This window comes from Mus caroli, unplaced genomic scaffold (genome assembly GCF_978045245.1).
Source record: "Mus caroli unplaced genomic scaffold, Mus_caroli_1 scaffold_2, whole genome shotgun sequence".
Lineage (NCBI taxonomy): Eukaryota > Metazoa > Chordata > Mammalia > Rodentia > Muridae > Mus > Mus caroli.
In genome coordinates this window covers 25,312,234-25,333,994 of record NW_028227257.1, presented here as the reverse complement: position 1 = coordinate 25,333,994, position 21,761 = coordinate 25,312,234, and the positions used below count along the sequence as shown (strand labels likewise).

At 44.4% G+C, this 21,761-nt stretch overlaps 2 protein-coding genes across 2 annotated transcripts; both read left to right on the top strand.

Moving 5' to 3' along the window:
- Positions 1-229: 229 nt before the first annotated feature.
- On the top strand, positions 230-11,262 carry LOC110307395 (vomeromodulin). Its single transcript, XM_085828997.1, has 14 exons — positions 230-526; positions 2,193-2,697; positions 3,006-3,107; positions 3,648-3,803; positions 4,572-4,656; positions 5,000-5,057; positions 5,777-5,847; positions 6,920-7,066; positions 7,673-7,795; positions 7,953-8,020; positions 8,266-8,296; positions 9,432-9,492; positions 10,240-10,319; positions 11,026-11,262. The coding sequence occupies exons 1-14, from the start codon at positions 241-243 to the stop codon at positions 11,047-11,049; spliced, it is 1,797 nt and encodes a 598-aa protein (XP_085685123.1). The 5' UTR covers positions 230-240; the 3' UTR covers positions 11,050-11,262.
- A 3,802-nt stretch (positions 11,263-15,064) lies between these two features.
- LOC147005752 (glycerophosphocholine phosphodiesterase GPCPD1-like) lies at positions 15,065-17,387 on the top strand. The gene is made up of 2 exons (XM_085833153.1): positions 15,065-16,165; positions 16,209-17,387. The coding sequence occupies exons 1-2, from the start codon at positions 15,135-15,137 to the stop codon at positions 17,224-17,226; spliced, it is 2,049 nt and encodes a 682-aa protein (XP_085689279.1). The 5' UTR covers positions 15,065-15,134; the 3' UTR covers positions 17,227-17,387.
- Positions 17,388-21,761: the final 4,374 nt, after the last annotated feature.

Sequence of the window (21,761 nt, the reverse complement as noted above, 5' to 3'; positions counted from 1 at the left end):
CACTGTGCCATGGGAGAAATACAAATAGGAAAGAGAAGTTTCCTCAAGATGTTTACTGCCATGTATCAGACCAAATCCCCAAGAATGGAGAAGAAACAGGGCTGTCAAGTATGTCAGTAGCACACTCTGACAGGGCCAGGGAGTCATCTACACCTCTACACCAAGTTCAATGAAATCTCTAAGATCCATTGGGAATGTGATGTGCCACCCACTTCTCCTCTTCAGGTTTCAGCCACAAAGATGTGGGTTCTCCAGGCCTTGACCATCATGTTGAGCATCCAAGCGGGAACACTTGACCTGGTGGAAACACCCCCAGTGGTGGGCAATCTTCCTGTTGCCATGCCTGCTCCACTCAATCTCCCTGGAGGCCTCCCTGGAGGCCTCCCTGGAGGCCTAAGTCCCCCAGTCCTCAAAGGACCAGTCAACCATCAAATGTTACCTCCTAAAAGGCCTGTACCTCCACCCAAAGGTGGCAAGTGTGCACCTGCAGCCAGATACTTCCTCTCCAGTGACAAACTCCATGACTGTAAGTGAGACCTATTTTACCTCTTATCTTGAGTCCTGTCCACTCTTTCCAGGGGCTGCTCAATTCTGAGCTTAGGGGGAGTTCAGTCAACTTTCTGAACAACTGGATTTAAACATCATGATGCTGTAACATCTACTTGGTGCCTAGAGAGCCAAGGGACCTTGGGACATACCTATAAATTCTGGTGCAGCAAGAGACTGAATCTAGATCATCCTAACACTCTAGGATAAGGTCAAACTGCTTGTAGGTTCACACTGTTGGTCCAGGACAAATCTATGCTACCCTAGACAAAGGAACTGTACAGCCCCAATGTCTATCTCACTATTTGACTTCCAATTGAGTCTTACCATCTAGAGACTAAGTCACACTATAGACCTCAAGCTCCCCTCCAATCCTTAAGAACCATAACCTCAGCCTGCTGTTTAGCACAAGGAAACAGCAAATTTAGCATTGTCCTACAAGCCCTTCACGACATATGCTCTCTCAAGACCCATTTCATTTCCTCCCCCAGATAAACATTGTTCTCTGAGATAAAAGTTCTATTGCCCATGATTCTCAAAGGCTGAGAGCACAAAAAAGTAATTCTGGTTGAGAAAGAGAAAATGGATAGGACTAATGGAATGTTATTTAACAACAAGAAACAATTAAACTTATTAGCATCTCCCAGGAGCAATGGTCTAGCAAAGCCCTACATCAGAGCATGACAGGATAAAGATGGAGGCTGTAAAGCAATGAACTGTCAGAGTGGAATACATCTAAAATCCACCAAAATCCAATTCATGAGGCACAGAACTCTTGGACTGAGAAGGAGTAGCTAGGCTGGAAAAGATGCTTCACGGACTCCCTTCAACTCCAACTTGATTGAGCCAGAATCATCCCTCAGTCCAATCATCCTCAGCTATACATTCAGCAAGGCTGACCACAGTCAATACTTCACTGACCTTTTTCTATGCCATTCCTACTACAGCCAGAAAGACACACAAGGAAAGCATTCTAGAGACTTGACAATTCTCTAAGCAATGGCTGGTAAAAGCATGTTGGCCTGATGCCCCTCAGCCCATAATAGGACCAGACTAGAATGCTCTGCAAATCGAGTGCAAGTGTGTCTGAGCCACGGAGTTAGAGTATATTTTACACAATTTTTATTAAAAGTAAACAAGAGGGCTGGAGAGATGGCTCAGCAGTTAAGAGCACCGACTGCTCTTCTGAAGGTCGTGAGTTCAGATCCCAGCAACTACATCATGGCTCACAACCATCCATTATGAGATCTGATGCCCTCTTCTGGGGTGTCTGAAGACAGCTACAGTATATATACATATAATAAAAAAATAAATCTTTTTTTAAAGTAAACAAGAGTACAAAAAAGGACAAGACAGAAGAAAAATGACGAACATAAATGAAGTCCCACCCTTACTCTGTGCCCATTTACCTTTGAAGAAAATGTTCTTATCACAGGTTAGCATCACCGTAGGTTAAAAGGAGCTGTTCAGGTCTTGGAAGGTGTATTTCTCTGACAGAGGCTAACTCTTAACTAGGCCAGGGACAAGACTCAAATTGGAAGGCAGAATACAAAGTCCCTATGTGCCCCATATTACAAGATGCTATCTTCCAGAAAGAAAGAATGCTAGGGCTGAACTGACAGCAGTTGTCCCTTGATCTTTTTCAGACCTCATGAACACACTGCCCCCACAGATTGAGGACATGGTGAAGTGTGATGAAGTTGACCTGGAAGGCATTCTTGGGGATGTGTTGAAAACTGTGGAGAGCTCTGACCTGCTCTCCGTCTTAGATGGCATTTCCCTCCTAAAAGGAGGAGAAGGAGGAGGCCTTGGCATTGGTGGACTCCTAGGCAATGAAGGCAATGGGGATTCCTCAAAGCCCTCATCAGGCTCCAAGGCCACTGGTGGTCTTGGCCAGCTAATCCCAGGGGGCATCCCAGGCACGGAGGCCCTGGGCGGCCTACTAAACCTCGGTGGAGACAAGAGCTCTGGAAAAGGACTGCTGAATGGGGATGGGCTCTCCAAAATCAAGAAGCCTCTTGAGGATGCAGTTGAAAATGTAAGCGGTATAAAAGATGCGATCCAGGAGAAAGTGAATGAAGTGGTCCCCGACGGCATCAAGGAGCCACTTAAAGATGTGCTCAAGATGGATATCAAAGACACTCTGCTCGAGTAAGTGCTTTCTTACCGTGGGGTTTTGGACAAAGAAGCTGCTTTGGGAAACCCTCAGACCCAACATACAGCAATCCCAGGGAAAGTCACCCTTCCATAGAGAGACATACTGACTTCCCCTAGAAGTCTCTCTGGAAAATAGGGCCAGCCTTTCCTGACCTCAAACCTTACATGGTGGAAAATAAAGCTCAGGGGCCATAGGACTAGCAGAGATCAGCTGGTGGTGAGCTTGCTGCCTCACGGGTATTACGCAAGAAGACCAGGCTGTTTCCATGACACACACCTGAGTCTCTGCTATCACTCTGCAGACTGAAGGTCGGACAAGTAACATTGGACGACATGGAGATAAACATGGAAGCTAATGGCATGCAAGTTCTCTCCATGCTTACTGTCAGCATAGATGGAAAAGGGTGAGTATGTTTCCCCAAGGGTTACCTGTATTATTCTGGGTGAGGGTACATGTGCCCTATGCTAGAGTCACATGACAAAGACACATAGTTAGAAGAAGACTGGCTTCCCACCCAGCCAGGCTTATACTATAAAACAATATCTCAAACAAGAAATATATACATATTTACACATGTACATGAATCCTATCCATAACTGAAGAATCAGTAGCAGCCCAGGCATGCTCCTGGCACATGTCCCTTATGCACTTCTACTCAATATAGAAGGTCCAAGCCCTGGACTTGGGTGCCCATTACAGTGACCTCCCCAAGACTTGGTGAGACAATTGTTTGTGAAACACTGAATGACTGCCTAAAAAAGGCCTGGCTCTTCTTCTGTGGCAAGGGACTGAGAACCTAAGATCATGTGGACTGGCATGTTCTGTCCTTCCCTATAGACGATATACCTGGCCCAAGGCATGAGGCTCATTCCCAAATGCCTATCCCTCCCTAGAGAGTCACATTTCAGGCGGCATCCATTCACCCTCACCTTCCTCTACACAGTGCGCTTGGATCAGTCATCAGCCTACTGCAGTTTGAAGCTAAGGTGGACGTAATGATGACAATTGTTGTTGCCTCCAACAACACCCAATGTGTCAACCTTGATGCCCAAGACACCCACATGAATGTCAAGGAAATGAAAATTCAGTTAGTGGAAACGTACGTAAAACCTTTCTTTTCTTTGCTGGCCTGACTCAAATGTGTCACAGAAGGTCCCTGATGCTTTCTCAGGGCTGACCTGGTCCACCATGGTACACTAGACAACCAGTAAATGCAGACCAGCTAGAAGCTGACTAGCAGCATCCCACTTTGTGGAAGGACAGCCTTCTCACACTTACATTTCTTCATTCCTCCTTCCTTTCCTAGTAGCCCATCCCATATATTTCATAAACAGTACACTGACTATATTCAAAATGCAAAAAAAAAGAGCCATGTGGCTACACAGGGAAAATCTTCTGACAGTTGTGAGGGCCTAGTTCCCATGTCCTGTCCCAAGCACAGCATGCAGGCTCTTCTGACTTAGGTCCACACTGACAAAGACGGAAAGACTTGTCACCCTGCGAGCCCCAGTTTACGCTTGCTCGCTTCCCTATGCTATGCCCATTACATAGCATAGGGAAGGAGCCATTACATTTTTTTAGCTAGAGCTAAGAAAGTTGTGAGTTCAGATCCAAAACTACACCAAGACAACAAACAGGACTGTGAACAAACTTGTTCCACTGTCTGAAGGATGAAGCCAGCCAGGTGGACCTCGAGATTAGGTATCCTATGCTTTGGTCCTTTGTGCCTTTGCAAAGAGCTCACGTTCTCCACATATTGAGAACACAGCCATCATCCTGACTCCTTCATCAGTGAAATGTTTTCTCTAACACACGGACAAACCTAGAAATTCAAGGATCACTTATTTCAACATGTATTCTTTCACAGAGTCACAGGAAAAGTGCCTCTGCCTGTGCCTCTGCCCTTGGCTGAAATCATCCCAGCAATAGTGACAGCAAAAATAAATGAAAATGTAAGTCCAGGGAAGGGAAGGGTGAGAGTTCCTGTGGGGAGCTAAGTCAATGGGGAAACACAGGGAGAGAACGCTTGCAGGTTATAAGTGGTCTGATGTTAGGAGAGACTTAGGGACAAAGCCAGGGCCCTCTGGAGCCAAAAGGGCCACCATGGACAAGCAGCACAACTGGACCATACTGCCTGGCAGCAGAACTACAAATCATGAGACATGGCAACCATGGAAGACTTCAACCCAGGGACGTGTCAAGGAAGGGGAAGTCAAGGGGATAAGGACAGGAGGAGATGTGGCAAGACAGGCTACTGAGGCTCCCTCCGCTAAACTCTGTGTGCTGACTTCACAGCTGGAAAAATCCAACTCCTGTGCCATCGTCCTCAATGACTTCAACAACTGCAAGAACAGTGAGTACTTCCTTAGAGTCCTATGAGAGCAGAGATGGCCCTCGCACAGTGAGGGACTTCAGAGGGTGACAAACCACAAAGATGGACCACTCAGATCACACCCCCCAAAACTACAAAAACCCACACAACCTCCTTAGCACACTTATAGAAGACAATGGCGACCTGACCTTTCTCTAAATGGACATGGCTTCTGCCACATGGAAAAGGATAGGACCCAGTGCCTATGCAGGGTCTGCCTGGATCTTCCCAACCCAAACACCTCTCTAAGGCAGCATTGCATAGAGATTGAATCAAGGGGCTTCCCCAGGCCCTCCCCTCTGGTTGTCTGACATCAGGAAACCTCACAGAATGCCTAAAAATATGACACAGTCACAGTTGGTGGGACCTACTGGGTTGAACCACCTAGAGAAGTGAAGCAGGAAACTGGGCATATTTCTCAAGTGCCAGAGTAGACAAAATGCACAGTAGACAAAAAAGTAGCTAGCCAGTCTTTCCATCTCTGATTAAAAAAACCTAACTCCTTGCTGGTTAACCGAAAGTGCATAGCATCCCTGGAGCCATGGAAGCCGGTTAGAGCTGCTTCTTGTGTCTGGCAGGTAGACAGAAGTAGCTGTCCATACTGGTATCTATAGGGAAATGAGAGCTACAGAGCTTGAGGCACAGCAGCCATTCGTGCTTTTCTGGGCTCTCTCCATTTGTTCCCCTCTTCTCCTCTGCAGCTACCGGCTTATTCAGTTACCAAGTTCAGACTGCCAGGATCTCTCCAAAAGGACTTGTCATCCTCTACTGTGTAAGTATTCACTGGCTTTTCCACGGCAACAAAGGCTAGAAGCATACCTCAACCACAAAAGACATTAGATGGTCAGAATTGTGAAACCATGGGCTCTTTTCAGATGCCTCAACTTTTACTTGGGGTCAGTCTCCTGAGTGCCCAGCTAGGACAAGCTAAGCCTAGCGCTCTTTTCCCTTAAAACAATGGCCTCTGAGGCACTCCAACAGGGAGAAGCATTGCATGACTCGCCTCACATCTCCACACTCAGTGAACTACACACAAACAAGCGAAAAGACTCTGATACTTCCAACCACCCATAACCCAACCAGGAAGGCAGCAGCAGGCCATGACAAGTGATGAGGGGGAGGCAGAGTTAGCTCAGCTTCTCTTCTAAAGATCCATCAAAAAAGTTCCACTCACTTGATGAAGCACAAAAAAAAAATGCATAACACGAGATGAAGCTCCTCAAGCATCCTGCAACATACACGAAGCACATAGCTGAGCCGAGGGTCAGATCCTTCTACACACTACATGTGTGGTAACAGAGCCTGGCTCTGCCCATAGTGTGACATGTTACAGTCACGGTAAGGAGTAAGGAGTTCTGCACAAGACGCACAAGCATGAGTGATGACAGACATGGGTCTCTCTCCTCCATGTTACTCACTGATGTGCCAACATCACTTCCAGAGAGAAATTATAGGTCAGACGTATTACAGGAAATAGCATAGAAAAGGGAAGAATGAACTGACAGAGAGGAAGACAGAAAGACAGAGAGTCAGAGGAGCAGAGAGAGACAGGGACAAAGAGATAGAAACAGAGGGAGAGTGGGAGGGCAGAGGGAGAATACCCAAGGAAATCCAGATGATGAGTTATGAAACATAAAAGGAAAGAAGGAAGAGGGAAGGGAGGAGGAGGGGAGTGGAGAGGAGGGAAATGAAGAGAGAGGGAGGGAAGGGAAGGCTATACTGCCACCAAGACTAAGGCCTCTTCACCCTGCACATGAAGACTTAGTCAGAGCACATGGCCTTCACACGGCTGTCAGACTGGTGAACTCACAAAGAAAGATGGTCCTCTGCTTTCCCCTCCTTAGGCTAAAGCCAATATCGGCAACAAAACAGTACCTGTGCCTGGAGGTCGGCTGCCTCTAGATCCCAAAAATGCAAGCATTGCGGTAACCATTTCCTCCACAACAATGAAGACACTCGTAAGAGAAGTGGCCAAGAATAGCTCTGTGCAGGTGAGTGTCCTCCATCAACCACAGGTCTGCACTACCCTGGATATCAGCTGAGACTGTCACTTCTCAGGAAAAACATTAATGTAAAGATTGAAAAGACTAATGAAACAGGACATACATTAAACTTCATGATCAGACTGGAGCCTTGATGTCATCAATGGGGCTCAGGAGCAGGCTCAGGGAATAGGGGGTCAAGGGAAGGGAAGGGCAGTATGTAAACAGTATGAGTGTGTCATCCACTTCTCTAGGTACCATCATCAGGTGAAATAGCATACAAGCATCTTCACCACAGAGTCCACACGAGGCCACCTTAGAGCTTTTGAGACACACGGGCAGAGAAACACACTTCATCTTTGAAAGGCTTGATAGAAAGGAACACTTCACAAGTTCTCTGCTCCAACATCCACACACTGAAGTAAACAGAAGCGAGGGGTGGGAAGGCTCTTGGCATTTCTTCTTCTCAGCTGCACCAGCACCCAAACTGGACTACAAAGCCTACGAGCCAGAATGTAGTATGTTAACCAAGACAAAAAGGACACATGCCTGCCTCATGAGATAGCATCTCTGTCCTCTTCCCTACACTAACTCAATTCTTCTTCTTCACAACAGAAGGATGGCCTGGAAGCACAAATCACCCATATAGCGTTTGCCTCCCAGGAGAACAATACACTCAGAGTCTTGTATAAGGTTGACATAATAAAGAACGAAGAGCACTTTGCCACTGGGGAGACGGTGAGTGCTGAGAAACGAAGCATACTGGGGTGCAGGACTTGTTTGAATGAGATGGGCTCTTTCCAAAAGCCTGAGGCCCATTATGCCTTGCTGTCCCCACAGCAGAGGGAAAGGCCAGGTCCCCTTGTTTCACACATGCTCTCTTTTCTCATTTCAGAAATTATTCATCTCCCATGGCAGCAAGATTTCAAACTCCACACTGATACCAGATGTCAAGCTCACAAGGTACTACAATAGAACCTGTGGAACACACAGCCACGGCGGGATCTAGGGATGGGGAAATATTTCAATAATTACAGGAATCAGGAATTAAGGCTTCCATGATGTCATTCCCACGTCTGTTCTGCCAAGCAGTGCCTAGTGTCACCTGAAATCAATTCACAGAAGACTTGAACTCTAAACTTGACATCTAAACTTGAGTACTACTGCTCTCACGAACCTAATGTTTCTCTCTCCTTTGTTGCTGACAGGTCTGAGCACAGTGTGGTGCCTCCTGAGGCTGTAAGTTCATGTGCCCTTGTATACTGACCCACGCTTGGTGGGAAATCATGTCAAAGCCAGACAACACAGTGATTCAAGACTGGGGGAAAGGGAGGCCCATAGGGACGAGAGTATACACCTTCTGTGTAACACAAGGGACGAGAGTATACACCTTCTGTGTAACACAAATTCAGGTTCCTACTGTGCTCTCTGAGGAGCAGCTCTTAAACCACAGCTGCCCATCACCAACTGCCATGGGACTGGAGGCTATGAGGAGGACACAAAGGACAGCATTAAAGGAGACAAAAGACAGTGAAACTGACCCTCTGATGCCACATGCAAGACAGAGGCCCACAGTGGGTGCCCAGAGAAGGGATTGAAAAATATTTCCCTTTCACACAATGAGAAATGGGAGTCAGGAAGCAGCTGAGTCTATGGTGACTCCAAGGCCAGAAATCCCTCCACCTCTCCTTAGCAGGGAAGTGACAGAGCTGTCCAGGCTTTGGCTCAGTGAAAAAAGAACTGAGTAGGACTGACACCTGACCTCGCACAGCTTCTCATGGACAGGGGTCACAGTCGTTTATGCAAACACTGGAATTCTGGATGGTAAAGGGCAGAGTTCAAGGAGTACTGCTACAGTAGCACCCCAACCCAGTACTGCAGTAGTGCAACTTCCCACGGAGGAGGGTGAGCAGTTAGGAAGCATGGGTGTAGAAGCAACACCTCATGTTCTCAGAGGAGGGTCAGGAGAGAGAGAAGGGGACAGCACCACACAGAGACCCAGACCTGCATGTACTCAAACCCACATCAGAGCAGGCAGCAGTGATCAGCCACTGACAATCCTCCTTCCTTTAGCCTCCAAATTGCTCTTGGTGTCCTAAGGCCACCTGCTATACATATAGCTGTGTGACACTGACCAGGCCAATACCTCTGCTCAAGGAGTCACAAGAGCAACAAAACCCAATAGGGACTCCCAAAACTCCAAAGACAAGACCCCTAAGATACATGGAGATCCATCTCACATTGATCTTGACACATGACAGACCTCTCACCTAGAGAACCACAGGAACCAGCAGCCTGAGAAAATGCTCCTGGACCTTGAGGCCAAGCAGAGAACTGCAAGGCTCTACTGAAAACATCCTCTCATGTCTTGCAGAAGGAAGAAGCAGAAGGCATTTTGTCTGAAGTAGCAAAGGTGGCCTGGTCCAACTTCAGTGGTATGTAGATTAATAACAGTGACTGTTGGCATAGTCAGTGTTGATGAGAGGTGGGAAGGGGACACAGAAAGGGCACTAAAGCACTAAGCACAAGGATAGCCCCTCATCTGCTAGTATTTATACATACATAATACATACATACATACATACATACATACATGCATACATAGATACATACATACACACACACTCGTCTCTTTCAAAAATGATAGCGAGCCCTGGTTAATAGGGAAAACACATCAAGTTGCCTCCCAAGAAGCCTTGTCCACTGGTGTCTTGGTACCGCGACCATCAGCATATACAGCGGCACAGTGGACCTGGGTCACTCACACCTCTAGACATTAGGGTTATAACACTTGAAGGGTATGTCACACCTCATTGCACAACAATGATGATGGTGCCACATGCCAGGTATACACATCCCTGGTTAGTTCTACTGTAGTTCCACATAGTGCACTGACCCTCAAATGAGTGTGCCACTGCAGTCATGTCCTATGCTGAGGCAATCCATCCTAGTCATCAGTATTAGGAGACCACCAGATCCCCACCTGCTTTTGGGGCCTCTCTTCCAATACACCATCCTATAGCCTGAGATGGACAGTATTCATGCCACCATGTGGAATGAGTGACAGTGACTCCTCCTAGGGCCACACACTGGTCAGAGATCTCACATGTGACTGTGTCAAACAAATCAATCAGATTGTCATTCCCTTAACTCCTGTCACGAGGTGATATTTCTTTTTTCAGAAACGTATAAAAAGATGAATATTCCTGAAGGTGTGTCTTCATATACTTTAACGAACTCCAATGTCATATTGCTGAAATCAGTAAGTAACAGAAATACAGTTCTTTTCTTTGTTTGTTTCTTTTGCTTTGCTTTGCCTCACATCCAGGACCTCGCACATATTCTTGCACCCGAACAAGCAGTATGAAATGTGACTCAGAAATAGCCTCAAACCTTAAGCTGTCCTTGACCCCATACTTCCCTACAGCTGAGCCTAAATCAATTCCTACAGTGCCTGACTGAGGGAATGTCAGCAGTTGTCCACAAGGGCTCTTCATACTCCCATTCTTTTATATGGAACCTATCAGCAGCCATTACCACAAGCCAGCCTTGATCCGGGACCAGACCAGATGAATGACATCTGAGCTATAGCTCAGTGACAAGACACACAGCCCACAGTAGGTTATGTCATAGCAGTAAACAGTACAGTTCCTAAACAGCCAGCATGGTGCCAGTGCCAGCAGATGCTTCATTCCAGATCTTGTGAACACAAGAGTCAGTGTAGTAAGCCTGCTGTCTCTGGGTGATCCCGACCTCGTCTGCATGGATCCCCTCTTGCCAGAGAATTCACCTTCAAATTCCCTCTATCCTAGTCTACATTCTCCAGGGCATTCACTGGCACATGTCTGCTCCCCATCCCTGAAGCAGTGCTATGGTGATCTGGTGGGGACAGATGAGGTGGCAATCATCACACCTGCAGTCAACTTCCAGGGCTAAAGGCAGAAACTATTGTCTTTCTCTCCCCTCAGAATGACCTTCAGGCAGCAAGCTGAAGCCACTACTGAACCCAAAGTACTGAATGACAGCAAACCCCTGAGAATTTTCTCCATGCCCCTTTCAGCCCATCCTTATGATTCTGGAGACAATAGCAATGGTCTCCTCAGTATGCCCAGGATCCTCTGCCCTGAGTGACAAGGACAAGAACAGTTGGAGGAAATGGGCATTGTTGTAATCAGCTCCTTAATAAACACTCCCTGCATGCAAAAGTGAGAGATGACTCTTTCCTCAACGCTCATGCATATTCATGAGCATGCAAAGAACTTCTTACTTAGGGATGAACTGTAACAGGAGCCAACAAAACCCAGTGATCTCAGTGCTCAGGGACAATGATTAACCCTTTCTGCCCCTCACCTCCCTGTCTTACTTGGATCTGGAGTGCCTCACAAAGGCTCAGGTGGCAAAGCCTTGCTCCCCACCTGGTGCTCTTGGGAGGTAGGACCTGTGCTGTCTGAGGTAGTTCTCTAGGTCACTGGGAGCTTGCCCTTCAAGCAGATGGGGAGGCCTGTCTCCTGTGAGCACTTTGTTTCCCATGACCATGCACTGCCAGCCACAGGCCTAAAGACCAAAAAGGGACAATAGGTCACAGCCTGGATCCTCTGACACTGAGCTTATACTGACCTCTTCCCCTCTGAAGACACTTACCTTGTTATGATGATGGGAAGCTAGCGTAGTCTCCAACTCTGAATACTTCCTTATGAATCCAAACCAATAGAGCTGGAACCCAAATTCTCCATGTTGAAAATGGAGAAGGCCAGTATAAACACAAAATATGAGATCAGTCAGAGCAGGTAAGAGCCTGATACCACTACAAACTGAGCAGAAAAGGCTTTGTATGTCCCAGGCCAGTAAGTACAGCCCTAGCCGTGTAACCCTGACTGAAAAGCCAAAACAGTAGTGGCTTGCAGGATATTCCAAATAGTGAAATGCCTGCCTCTTAGCACTCTCTATAGAGGGGAGACAAGAAAGGGGAGAGGGGAAGGGAAGGGAAGGGAAGGGAAGGGAAGGGAAGGGAAGGGAAGGGAAGGGAAGGGAAAGGGGAAGGGGAAAGGGGGAAGGGGGAAGGGGGAAGGGGAGAAGGGGAGAAGGGGAGAAGGGGAGAAGGGGAGAAGGGGAGAAGGGGAGAAGGGGAGAAGGGGAGAAGGGGAGAAGGGGAGAAGGGGAGAAGGGGAGAAGGGGAGAAGGGGAGAAGGGGAGAAGGGGAGAAGGGGAGAAGGGGAGAAGGGGAGAAGGGGAGAAGGGGAGAAGGGGAGAAGGGGAGAAGGGGAGAAGGGGAGAAGGGGAGAAGGGGAGAAGGGGAGAAGGGGAGAAGGGGAGAAGGGGAGAAGGGGAGAAGGGGAGAAGGGGAGAAGGGAAGGGGAGAAGGGAAGGGGAGAAGGGAAGGGGAAGGGGAGAAGAAGGGAAAGGGAAGGGGAGAAGAAGGGAAAGGGAAGGGAAAAAGAAGGGAAAGGGAAGGGAAGAAGAAGGGAAAGGGAAGAAGAAGGGAAAGGGAAGGGAAGAAGATGGGAAAGGGAAGGGAAGAAGAAGGGAAAGGGAAGGGAAGAAGATGGGAAAGGGAAGGGAAGAAGAAGGGAAAGGGAAGGGAAGAAGATGGGAAAGGGAAGGGAAGAAGAAGGGAAAGGGAAGGAAAGGGGAGGGAGGAGAAATAGTAACACTAGGTGGTTAAATTTTATAATCTTAGGGCTGTGGGGAGACAGACAGTTCAATCAATCCCTGAGGATTTCTAAGTACCCAGCCTAGCTTACTTGCTATGTTCCAGGTCTATGTGAGGCTTCCAGGAAAAAAAAATTAATATGCATTAATAGAACCTCAGGAACTCCATACAACTCTGACCTAACAAAAAATGCAAACAACTACACAAGTATATCACAAATACAGATAAACCTGTATGTACATGAACACTTAAACATACATGCACATTAACAAAAACAAACAAACAAACAGAATTGCAAAGATGCCAAGTTAATAAAGGTAAACTAGAAAATGCCAAGAACTCATAAATATGCACAAGATGGCCCCTAGAAATATAACTGACATGTCTACCCTATGTAGCCTTCTCCACTAAGCTCAGTGTCTGGGCACATTGCTGCCATGAGAGCAGAGAGAATGTTCTTATGGAGGCATTTCCTCAGTTGAGGAGTCTTCATTTCTCATGACTCTAGCTTGTGTCAAGATGAAATAAAACTAGCCATGGATGCAGGTATGGTTCAAATCTGAAAATCCATCAATAAAATCCACCATATAAATAAACTGAAAAAAAAATCACATGATCATCTCATTAGATGCTGAAAATGCCTTCAACAAAATCCAACACCCCTTCATGTTGAAACTCTTGGAGAGATCAGGGATTCAAGGCACATCCCTAAACATAATAAAAGCAATATACAGCAAGCCAATAACCAACCTCAAATTAAATGGAGAGAAACTTGAAGCAATCCCACTAAATCAGGGACAAGGCAAAGCTGCCCACTCTCTCCTTATCTATTCAATATAGCACTTGAATTTCTAGCTAGAACCATAAGACAACAAAAGGAGATCAAGGGGATAAAAATTGGAAAGGAAGAAGTCAGGTATAACTATTTGCTGATGATATGATAGTATACCTAAGTGATCCTAAAAATTCTATCAGAAAACTCCTACAGCTGATAAACAACTTCAGCAAAGTAGCTGGACATAAAATTAACTCAAAGAAATCAGTAGCCCTCCTTTATACAAATGATAAATGGTCTGAGAAAGAAATTAGGGAAACAACACCCTTTACAATAGCCACGAATAATATAAAATATCTTGGTGTAACTTTAACCAATCAAATGAAAGATCTATATGACAATAACTTCAAGTTGCTGAAGAGAGAAATTGAAGAAGACATCAGAATATGGACAGATCTCCCATGCTCGTGGATCAGTAGGATTAACATAGTGAAAATGGCCCTCTTACTAAAAACATCTATAGATTCAATGTAATTCCCATCAAGATTCCAACACAATTTTTTACAGACCTTCAAAGAGAAATTCTCATCTTCATATGGAAAAACAAAAAACCCAGGATAGCCAAAACAATCCTGAACAATAAAAGAATTTCAGGAGGAATCACCATCCGTGACCTCAAGCTGTACTACAGAGCAATAATAATACCAAAAACAAACAAACAAACAAAACCTGCATGGTATTGGTACAGAAACAGACAGGTTAATCAGTGGAATAGAATCAAAAACCCAGAAATAAACCCTCACACCTATGGACACTTGGGGTTTTGTTTTGTTTTGTTTTGTTTTGTTTTGTTTTGTTTTGTTTTGTTTTGACAAAGAAGCCAAAACCATACAATAGAAAAAAGAAAGTATCTTCAACAAATGGTGCTGATCTAACTGGTTGTCTGCAGGCAGAAGAATGCAAATAGATCCATATTTATCACCCTGCACAAAACTCAAGTCCAAGTCAATCAGGGACCTCAACATAACACCAGATACATTAAACCTAATAGAAGAGAAAGTAGAAAATAGCTACTTTAGAAATAGAGAAAGAGGACTAATATTCAAAATATACTGAGAACTCAAAAAGTTAGACTCCAAAAAAACAAATAACCCAGTTAAAAAATGAAGTATGGAGCTAAACAGAGAATTCTCAACAGAGAAATCTCGAAGGGCTGAAAAGCAGTTAAAGAAATGTTGAATATCCTTAGTCAGTCAAGTCAAAATGCAAATCAAAATGACCCTGAGATTCCACCTCACACCAATCAGAATTGCTAAGATCAAAAACTGACTGGACAGCATATTCTGACAAGGATTCGGAGAAAGGGTAACACTCCTCCATTGATGGTAGGATTACAAACTTGTAAAACCACTCTGGAAATCAATTTGGTGGTTTCAAATTGGAAATAATTCTGCCTGAAGACCCAGCTATACCACTCCTGAGCATATACCCAAAAGATGCTTCACTATACAACAAGGATACATGCTCCACTATGTTCATAGGAGCTCCATTCATAAAAGATAGAAACTGGAAACAGGCTCGGCTCCGGCGGCGGCGGCCCAGGCTCTCGGCGCGGCCCGGAGCGGCAGAAATCCTAAAATAATTCCATCAGAATGACACCTTCTCAGGTCACTTTTGAAATAAGAGGAACTCTTTTACCAGGAGAGGTCTTTGCAATATGTGGAAGCTGTGATGCTCTGGGAAACTGGAATCCTCAAAATGCTGTGGCTCTTATTAATGAAAACGAGACAGGAGACAGTGTGTTGTGGAAAGCAGTGATTGCTCTCAATAGAGGAGTGTCAGTGAAGTACCGCTACTTCAGAGGCTGCTTTTTAGAACCAAAGACTATCGGTGGTCCATGTCAAGTCATAGTTCACAAGTGGGAGACTTATCTACAACCACGATCAATAACCCCTTTAGAAAGTGAAATCATTATTGACGATGGACAGTTTGGCATCCACAATGGTGTTGAAACACTGGATTCTGGATGGCTTACATGTCAGAGTGAAATAAGATTGCGTCTGCATTTTTCTGAGAAACCTCCTGTCTCAATTAGCAAGAAAAAGTTCAAAAAATCGAGATTTAGGGTAAAGCTCACACTAGAGGGTCTGGAGGAAGATGATGATGATGATGATAAGGCATCTCCCACTGTTCTTCACAAAATGTCCAACAGCCTGGAGATATCCTTAATAAGTGACAATGAGTTCAAGTGCAGGCACTCACAGCCAGAATGTGGGTATGGCTTACAGCCTGATAGTTGGACAGAGTACAGCATACAAACAATGGAACCAGATAATCTAGAACTCATCTTTGACTTTTTTGAGGAAGATCTCAGTGAGCATGTAGTTCAGGGTGATGTTCTTCCTGGACACGTGGGCACAGCATGCCTCCTGTCTTCTACCATTGCTGAGAGTGGAAGAAGCGCTGGGATCCTTACTCTTCCCATCATGAGCAGAAATTCCAGAAAAACTATAGGCAAAGTCAGAGTTGATTTTATCATCATCAAGCCATTACCTGGATATAGTTGTTCTATGCAGTCTTCATTTTCCAAGTATTGGAAACCAAGAATACCATTGGACGTTGGACATCGTGGTGCAGGGAACTCAACAACGACTGCCAACCCCCACATCATTCTGGCATGGCAGTGGTGGCACACACCTTTAATCCAAGCACTTGGGGATGAAGAGGCTAGCTAAAGTACAGGAAAATACTATCGCTTCTTTAAGAAATGCTGCCAGTCATGGCGCAGCATTTGTAGAATTTGATGTCCACCTTTCAAAGGACTTTGTGCCCGTGGTATATCATGACCTCACCTGCTGTCTGACCCTGAAGAGGAAATATGAAGCTGATCCAGTTGAATTGTTTGAAATCCCAGTAAAAGAATTAACATTTGACCAACTCCAGTTATTGAAGCTTTCTCATGTGACTGCATTAAAAACCAAAGAACGGAAACAATCTTTGTCTGAGGAGGAAAATTTCTTTTCTGAAAATCAGCCATTTCCTTCTCTTAAGATGGTTTTAGAATCATTGCCAGAAAATGTAGGATTTAATATAGAAATAAAATGGATTTGCCAACACAGGGATGGAGTATGGGATGGCAACTTATCGACATATTTTGATATGAATGTGTTTTTGGATATAATTTTAAAAACTGTTTTAGAAAATTCTGGGAAGAGGAGAATAGTGTTTTCTTCTTTTGATGCAGATATTTGTACAATGGTTCGGCAGAAGCAGAACAAATATCCCATATTATTTTTGACCCAAGGAAAGTCTGATATTTACCCCGAACTCATGGACCTCAGATCTCGGACAACACCCATTGCAATGAGTTTTGCACAATTTGAAAATATTTTGGGGATAAATGCCCATACTGAAGACCTCCTTAGAAACCCATCCTATGTCCAAGAGGCAAAAGCTAAGGGATTGGTCATATTCTGCTGGGGTGATGATACCAATGATCCTGAAAACAGAAGGAAACTGAAGGAATTTGGAGTAAATGGTCTAATATATGATAGGATATATGATTGGATGCCTGAACAGCCAAATATATTCCAAGTGGAGCAATTGGAGCGCCTGAAGCGAGAATTGCCGGAGCTTAAGAACTGTTTGTGTCCCACTGTTAGCCACTTCATCCCTTCTTCTTTCTGTGTGGAGCCTGATATCCACGGGGATGCCAACGGCATGGATAGTGTGGAGAACGCTTAGTTCACAGTGCACAGAGGACACTTAGGGGCACACCGCTGCCCTCATGTTCAGTTTTCACCATCGAGCACTGCTGTTGCCTCTTAGGTTTTTCAGTCCAATGAAGCAATAATGAAGTATTTTACTATTTCATTACAGTTCCCGCAAGAATATCAAGTATGCTATTTATCATTTGTCCAGGTATAATTACCAATCAGTCTCTGTACAATGAGAAAATATACTGTTAAAACATTTCAGTGAGATATCTAAGCCTATAATGGTGAATCCTCATTAAAAGTTGGAAATTAACGATATAAATATCTCATACTTAAAGTTCAAGCTTTTCATTTGATTAAGTCTTAAATCTTCAGTGCTTGAGAAAAATGATTGCATAATTATACCTGACCATGGAAAAACTAAGTACCTCAATGCATGCATTTGCACTGGTGGCTCCAGCTGCACAGGTCTGTGTCATCCATGTACATAGGTATCTTTACATGGTTGATAGAAACACGCACCATTTTCCTTTAGTATAAACCTCAGATTGCTGCCATTTCTCACCTGACCCAAGCCAGCCTGCAGATGAACCTCAAAACTTGTCTCATAAACCATTCAAAGATATTAAAGTTCCAGAATGCTGCAGGGTAACTTAATGTATAAAGTATTTGTAAGAAGTATATATTGCATATATAGTAGTGTAGATCAGAATGTGTAAATCTGACTCAATGCATGCTTTAGGTTTTAAGCATGACACTGTCCATGTTTACTGTTAAGTCCTTGCATCTGGTGCTAGGTGAGGGAGATGTTAAGGACATAAAATATTTTGTTGCCTAAAAAGAAAGTCTGTTTTAGACACTTTGAGTGTGCTTATTTAGTGTCTCACTACCTAGTGAACATAATTGCTGTGTGTTGCACAGTAAATTCCCATGCAGAAAAATAAATGTCCTGAATTCTCAAATTGGTATTCTTTTTTGCTTAATATATATCATGTATGTAATTTATTAAGGAATGTAGATCTTACTGTATATAAATGCATGCTTTTAGGATTATACTAAGATTTCTTTAGAAGCAGATTGTATTGATAAAACTGTAACTTCAGAATGAATGTTAAATAAAATGACAGATTTATTTTTTTCCTCATCTTAAAATGAAATTTCAAGAAGGTATTTTGTAGAATGGTTTTATAATGGTATTCTGTCTTACAAATAGAAATTTTATTCTGCTTGTATGGGCCAACTCACCACACTTCTCAGTGTTCCTGCTGAGGCAGTTTGTGCATGTATTGACAGAAGTTAAAGACGTAAGACTTGAGATGACAAGTTGTACCTTTTTTTCTTTCTTTCTTTCAATTTTTGACACAACCTGTGTAGCCTTGGCTGTCCTGGAACTCACTGTGTAAGCCAGCTGGCTTTGAACTCTCAGATACATCTGCCTCTGCCTCCTAAGTGGTATTAAAGTCATGCGCCACCAAAAAAAAAAAAAAGAAAAAAGAAACTGGAAACAACCTAGATGTTCCTCAACCAAAGAATGGACACAGAAAATGTGGTATCTTTACATAATAGAGTACTACTCGGCTATTAAAAACAAGGACATCATGAAATTTGCAGGCAAATAGATGGAACTAGAAAATATCATCCTGAGTGAGGTAACCCAAACCCAAAAGAACATGTATGGTATGTACTCACTGATAAGTAGGTAAAAGCCAGAAAGTACAGAATACCCATACTACAACTCACAAGAAGAAAGGAAAGTCCAAGCGTGGATATTTGAATCCCACTTAGAAGGGGGAAGAAATTGGCATGAGAGGCAGAGGGAGGGAGAGACCTGGGTGGGAGAGGGGAGGGGGAAGGGAGGAGGAGAGGAAGGCTAAGGGAAGGGGTAGAAGAGGGGAATGCATGGGCAGGTGTGAGGAGAGACAGGAGAGAAGCCCAGAGGGCCAGGAGAATGAATAGAAACCTGCAGCTGTTAGGGTGGTGGAGAAGCAGGAGACTCTAGGAAGTCCCAGAGACCTGGGATGGGAGAGGCTCCCAGTAGTCAATGTGGGTGACCTTAGCTGAGATGCCTAACAGTGGGCCATGAATCCTGAAAAGACCACCTTCTGTAGCCAGGGAGGACCCACCCCTCACCCCCCACCAGTGGAGGGATAAGGACACTAACCAACCCACAAAACTTTTGACCCAAAATTTGTCCTGTCTAAAAGAAATAAAGGGACAAAGATGGAGCAGAGGTTGAAGGAATGGCCAACACAAAACTAGCCCAACTTGAGACCCATCCCATGGGCAAGCACCAACCCCAGACACTATTAACAATATCCTGTTATGCTTGCAGACAGGAGCCTAGCATAACTGTCCACTGAGGGGGTCCACCTAGCAACTGACTGAAACAAATACAGATAAACAAAGACAAACATTGGACAGAGGACAGAAACTCTTATGGAAGAGTTGGGGGAAGGATTGAAGGCTCTGAAGGAAGACCAACAATGTCCACTAACCTGGATCCTTGGGGATCTCAGAGACTGAACCACCAACTAAAGAGTATACATGGGTGGACCCAGGTCCCCTGAACATATGTAGCAGAAGTGCAGCTAGTCTCCATGGCTGCCTTGTCTGGCCCCAGGGGGCATGAACACACCTAGTCCCCCGGAGACTTGATGTTCCAGGATAGGGGGATATCTAGAGGGGCCCACAGTCTCAGAGGAGAAGGGAAGGTGGGATAGAGGAAGGGTCTCTGTGAGGGGGGACGGGAGGCAGTGTTTAGGATGTTAATTAATTAATTAATTAAAGACTAGCAAAACACCCTGGCTGGCCTCAAATTGATGACCTTGAGCTTGAAATTAGGCTGACTTCAAAGTAAAAGGTTATACCCTAGAAAACTGAGGCCAGATTACCTGATTGCCACAGCTCTTTGCCCATATCTAAATCTTGATTTTTCCACAAGCCAGTGCCTTCTCTAGCCAATCCACTGAGACAATGAGCCTTATAACCCACCTTCTTTGACTTCAAGATTCCCAGACATCATTCTCCTTGATGTCTTCTGAGTTTTTCTGTTTGTTGTCTTATTTTAATAGATTTACTCGATCACCCTGTATCTTATTTAGGGTTTTCATTTTTATGATGAGACATCATGACCAAAAGAAACTTGGGGGCAAGGGAGTGTTTATTCATTTACATTTACAGGTGACAGTCTATCGCTGAGGGTGGCAGTTTCCTGGAGGCAGGAACTGATGAGGCCATGCTGCCTAATGGATTGCTCCTCCTAGCTTGCTTAGCCTGTTTTCTTATAGAATCCAGGACAACCATCCCAGGGGTGGCCCAACCCACTTACAATGAATGGATGGATTGGACCTTCCTCCATCAATCACTAATTAAGAAAGTGCCCTCCAGGTTTGTATGCATCTTGATCTTATGGAGGTATTTTCTCAATTGAGGCTCCTTCATCTCTGATGACTCTAGCTTGTGTCAAGTTGACATAAAACCAACCTTTACACACTGACTGGCCTCAAATTGGTGATCTGCCTGTCTCAGCATACTTGGGAGTACTGAAATCACAGGAAGGTGCCACCCAGCCCGAAATCATCCCTAACTCTTCCCTTCCTCTTCCCATCACAGCCAGCCGTCCCTGCTGCCTCTGCTCATTTCTCTGCCATCCTATTCCATGTACCACACATTCCGAGCTTCCCTTACTTCAGCTGTTGCTGCTCCAGTCACCTAGAGTCCATCCCACCCCTAAGCCTGAGAAATAGTCTGCTCTTTATAAAACAAAGCTTTTCCTACTTAAAAAACTTCTATGTTATGTAAGATATGATTTTAAAAACATAAACCTTAAGTGTGGCAATATTAAAACACACACACAATTCTATCACTTTTGAATAGAAGGTTGTCTAGCCCTCAAAAGTTAAACATAGAGGTAACATACTACCCACCAATTCCACTCCTAGTTAAAGACTAAAAAGCAAATACATACTCAAATAAACTTTGAACATATAATTCATAGCAGCTGTATAAACAATATCAAATGATGTAAAATGCTCAAACGTTCATTTCTAGATAGATAAACAAATGTGTTGCCTACATGCAATGAGATAGCATTTGACCATGAAATGTAATTGAGAAATGCTGCAATGTGGATGAACCTCAAAAACACTACACTAAGTGAAAAAAAAAAAAGCAAAACTTTTAAAAGGCCACTTTTTCTCATTCTTTGAGATAGGGTGTCAAAACTGGTCTCAAATTGGCTGGCAGTCCAGGCTGGCCTTGGATTCCTGGTGCTTATACCTGCTTCCCAAGTACTAGGAGTACAAGCATGTGCCACCTGTCCAATTTAAGGCCACATTTATATTTTCTGCTTATCTGAAATGTTCAGATAAGCAACCCATGCAGACACAAAGTATCTAACTCTGTTAACCAGGGGTCTGGGGTGGCCAATAAGAGGGGCAGGGTTTCTTTCTGGAGTCTGGAAAATATTCTCAATAAACAATGATGGTTGAAGCTTCTTATGAATGTGCTATAAATCTATACACTCAATTGTATACATCAAAATGGTGAACCCGGGCTGGAGAG

Bases quoted from the DNA above. Each gene is read 5' to 3' on its own strand.
- LOC110307395 (XM_085828997.1), top strand. From the start codon at position 241: ATGTGGGTTCTCCAGGCCTTGACCATCATGTTGAGCATCCAAGCGGGA. The intron at 527-2,192 runs GTAAGTGAGACC...GATCTTTTTCAG, and splicing joins CAGTGACAAACTCCATGACT to ACCTCATGAACACACTGCCC. The intron at 8,297-9,431 runs GTAAGTTCATGT...CATGTCTTGCAG, and splicing joins GTGTGGTGCCTCCTGAGGCT to AAGGAAGAAGCAGAAGGCAT.
- LOC147005752 (XM_085833153.1), top strand. From the start codon at position 15,135: ATGACACCTTCTCAGGTCACTTTTGAAATAAGAGGAACTCTTTTACCA. The intron at 16,166-16,208 runs GTGGTGGCACAC...GGGGATGAAGAG, and splicing joins CACATCATTCTGGCATGGCA to GCTAGCTAAAGTACAGGAAA.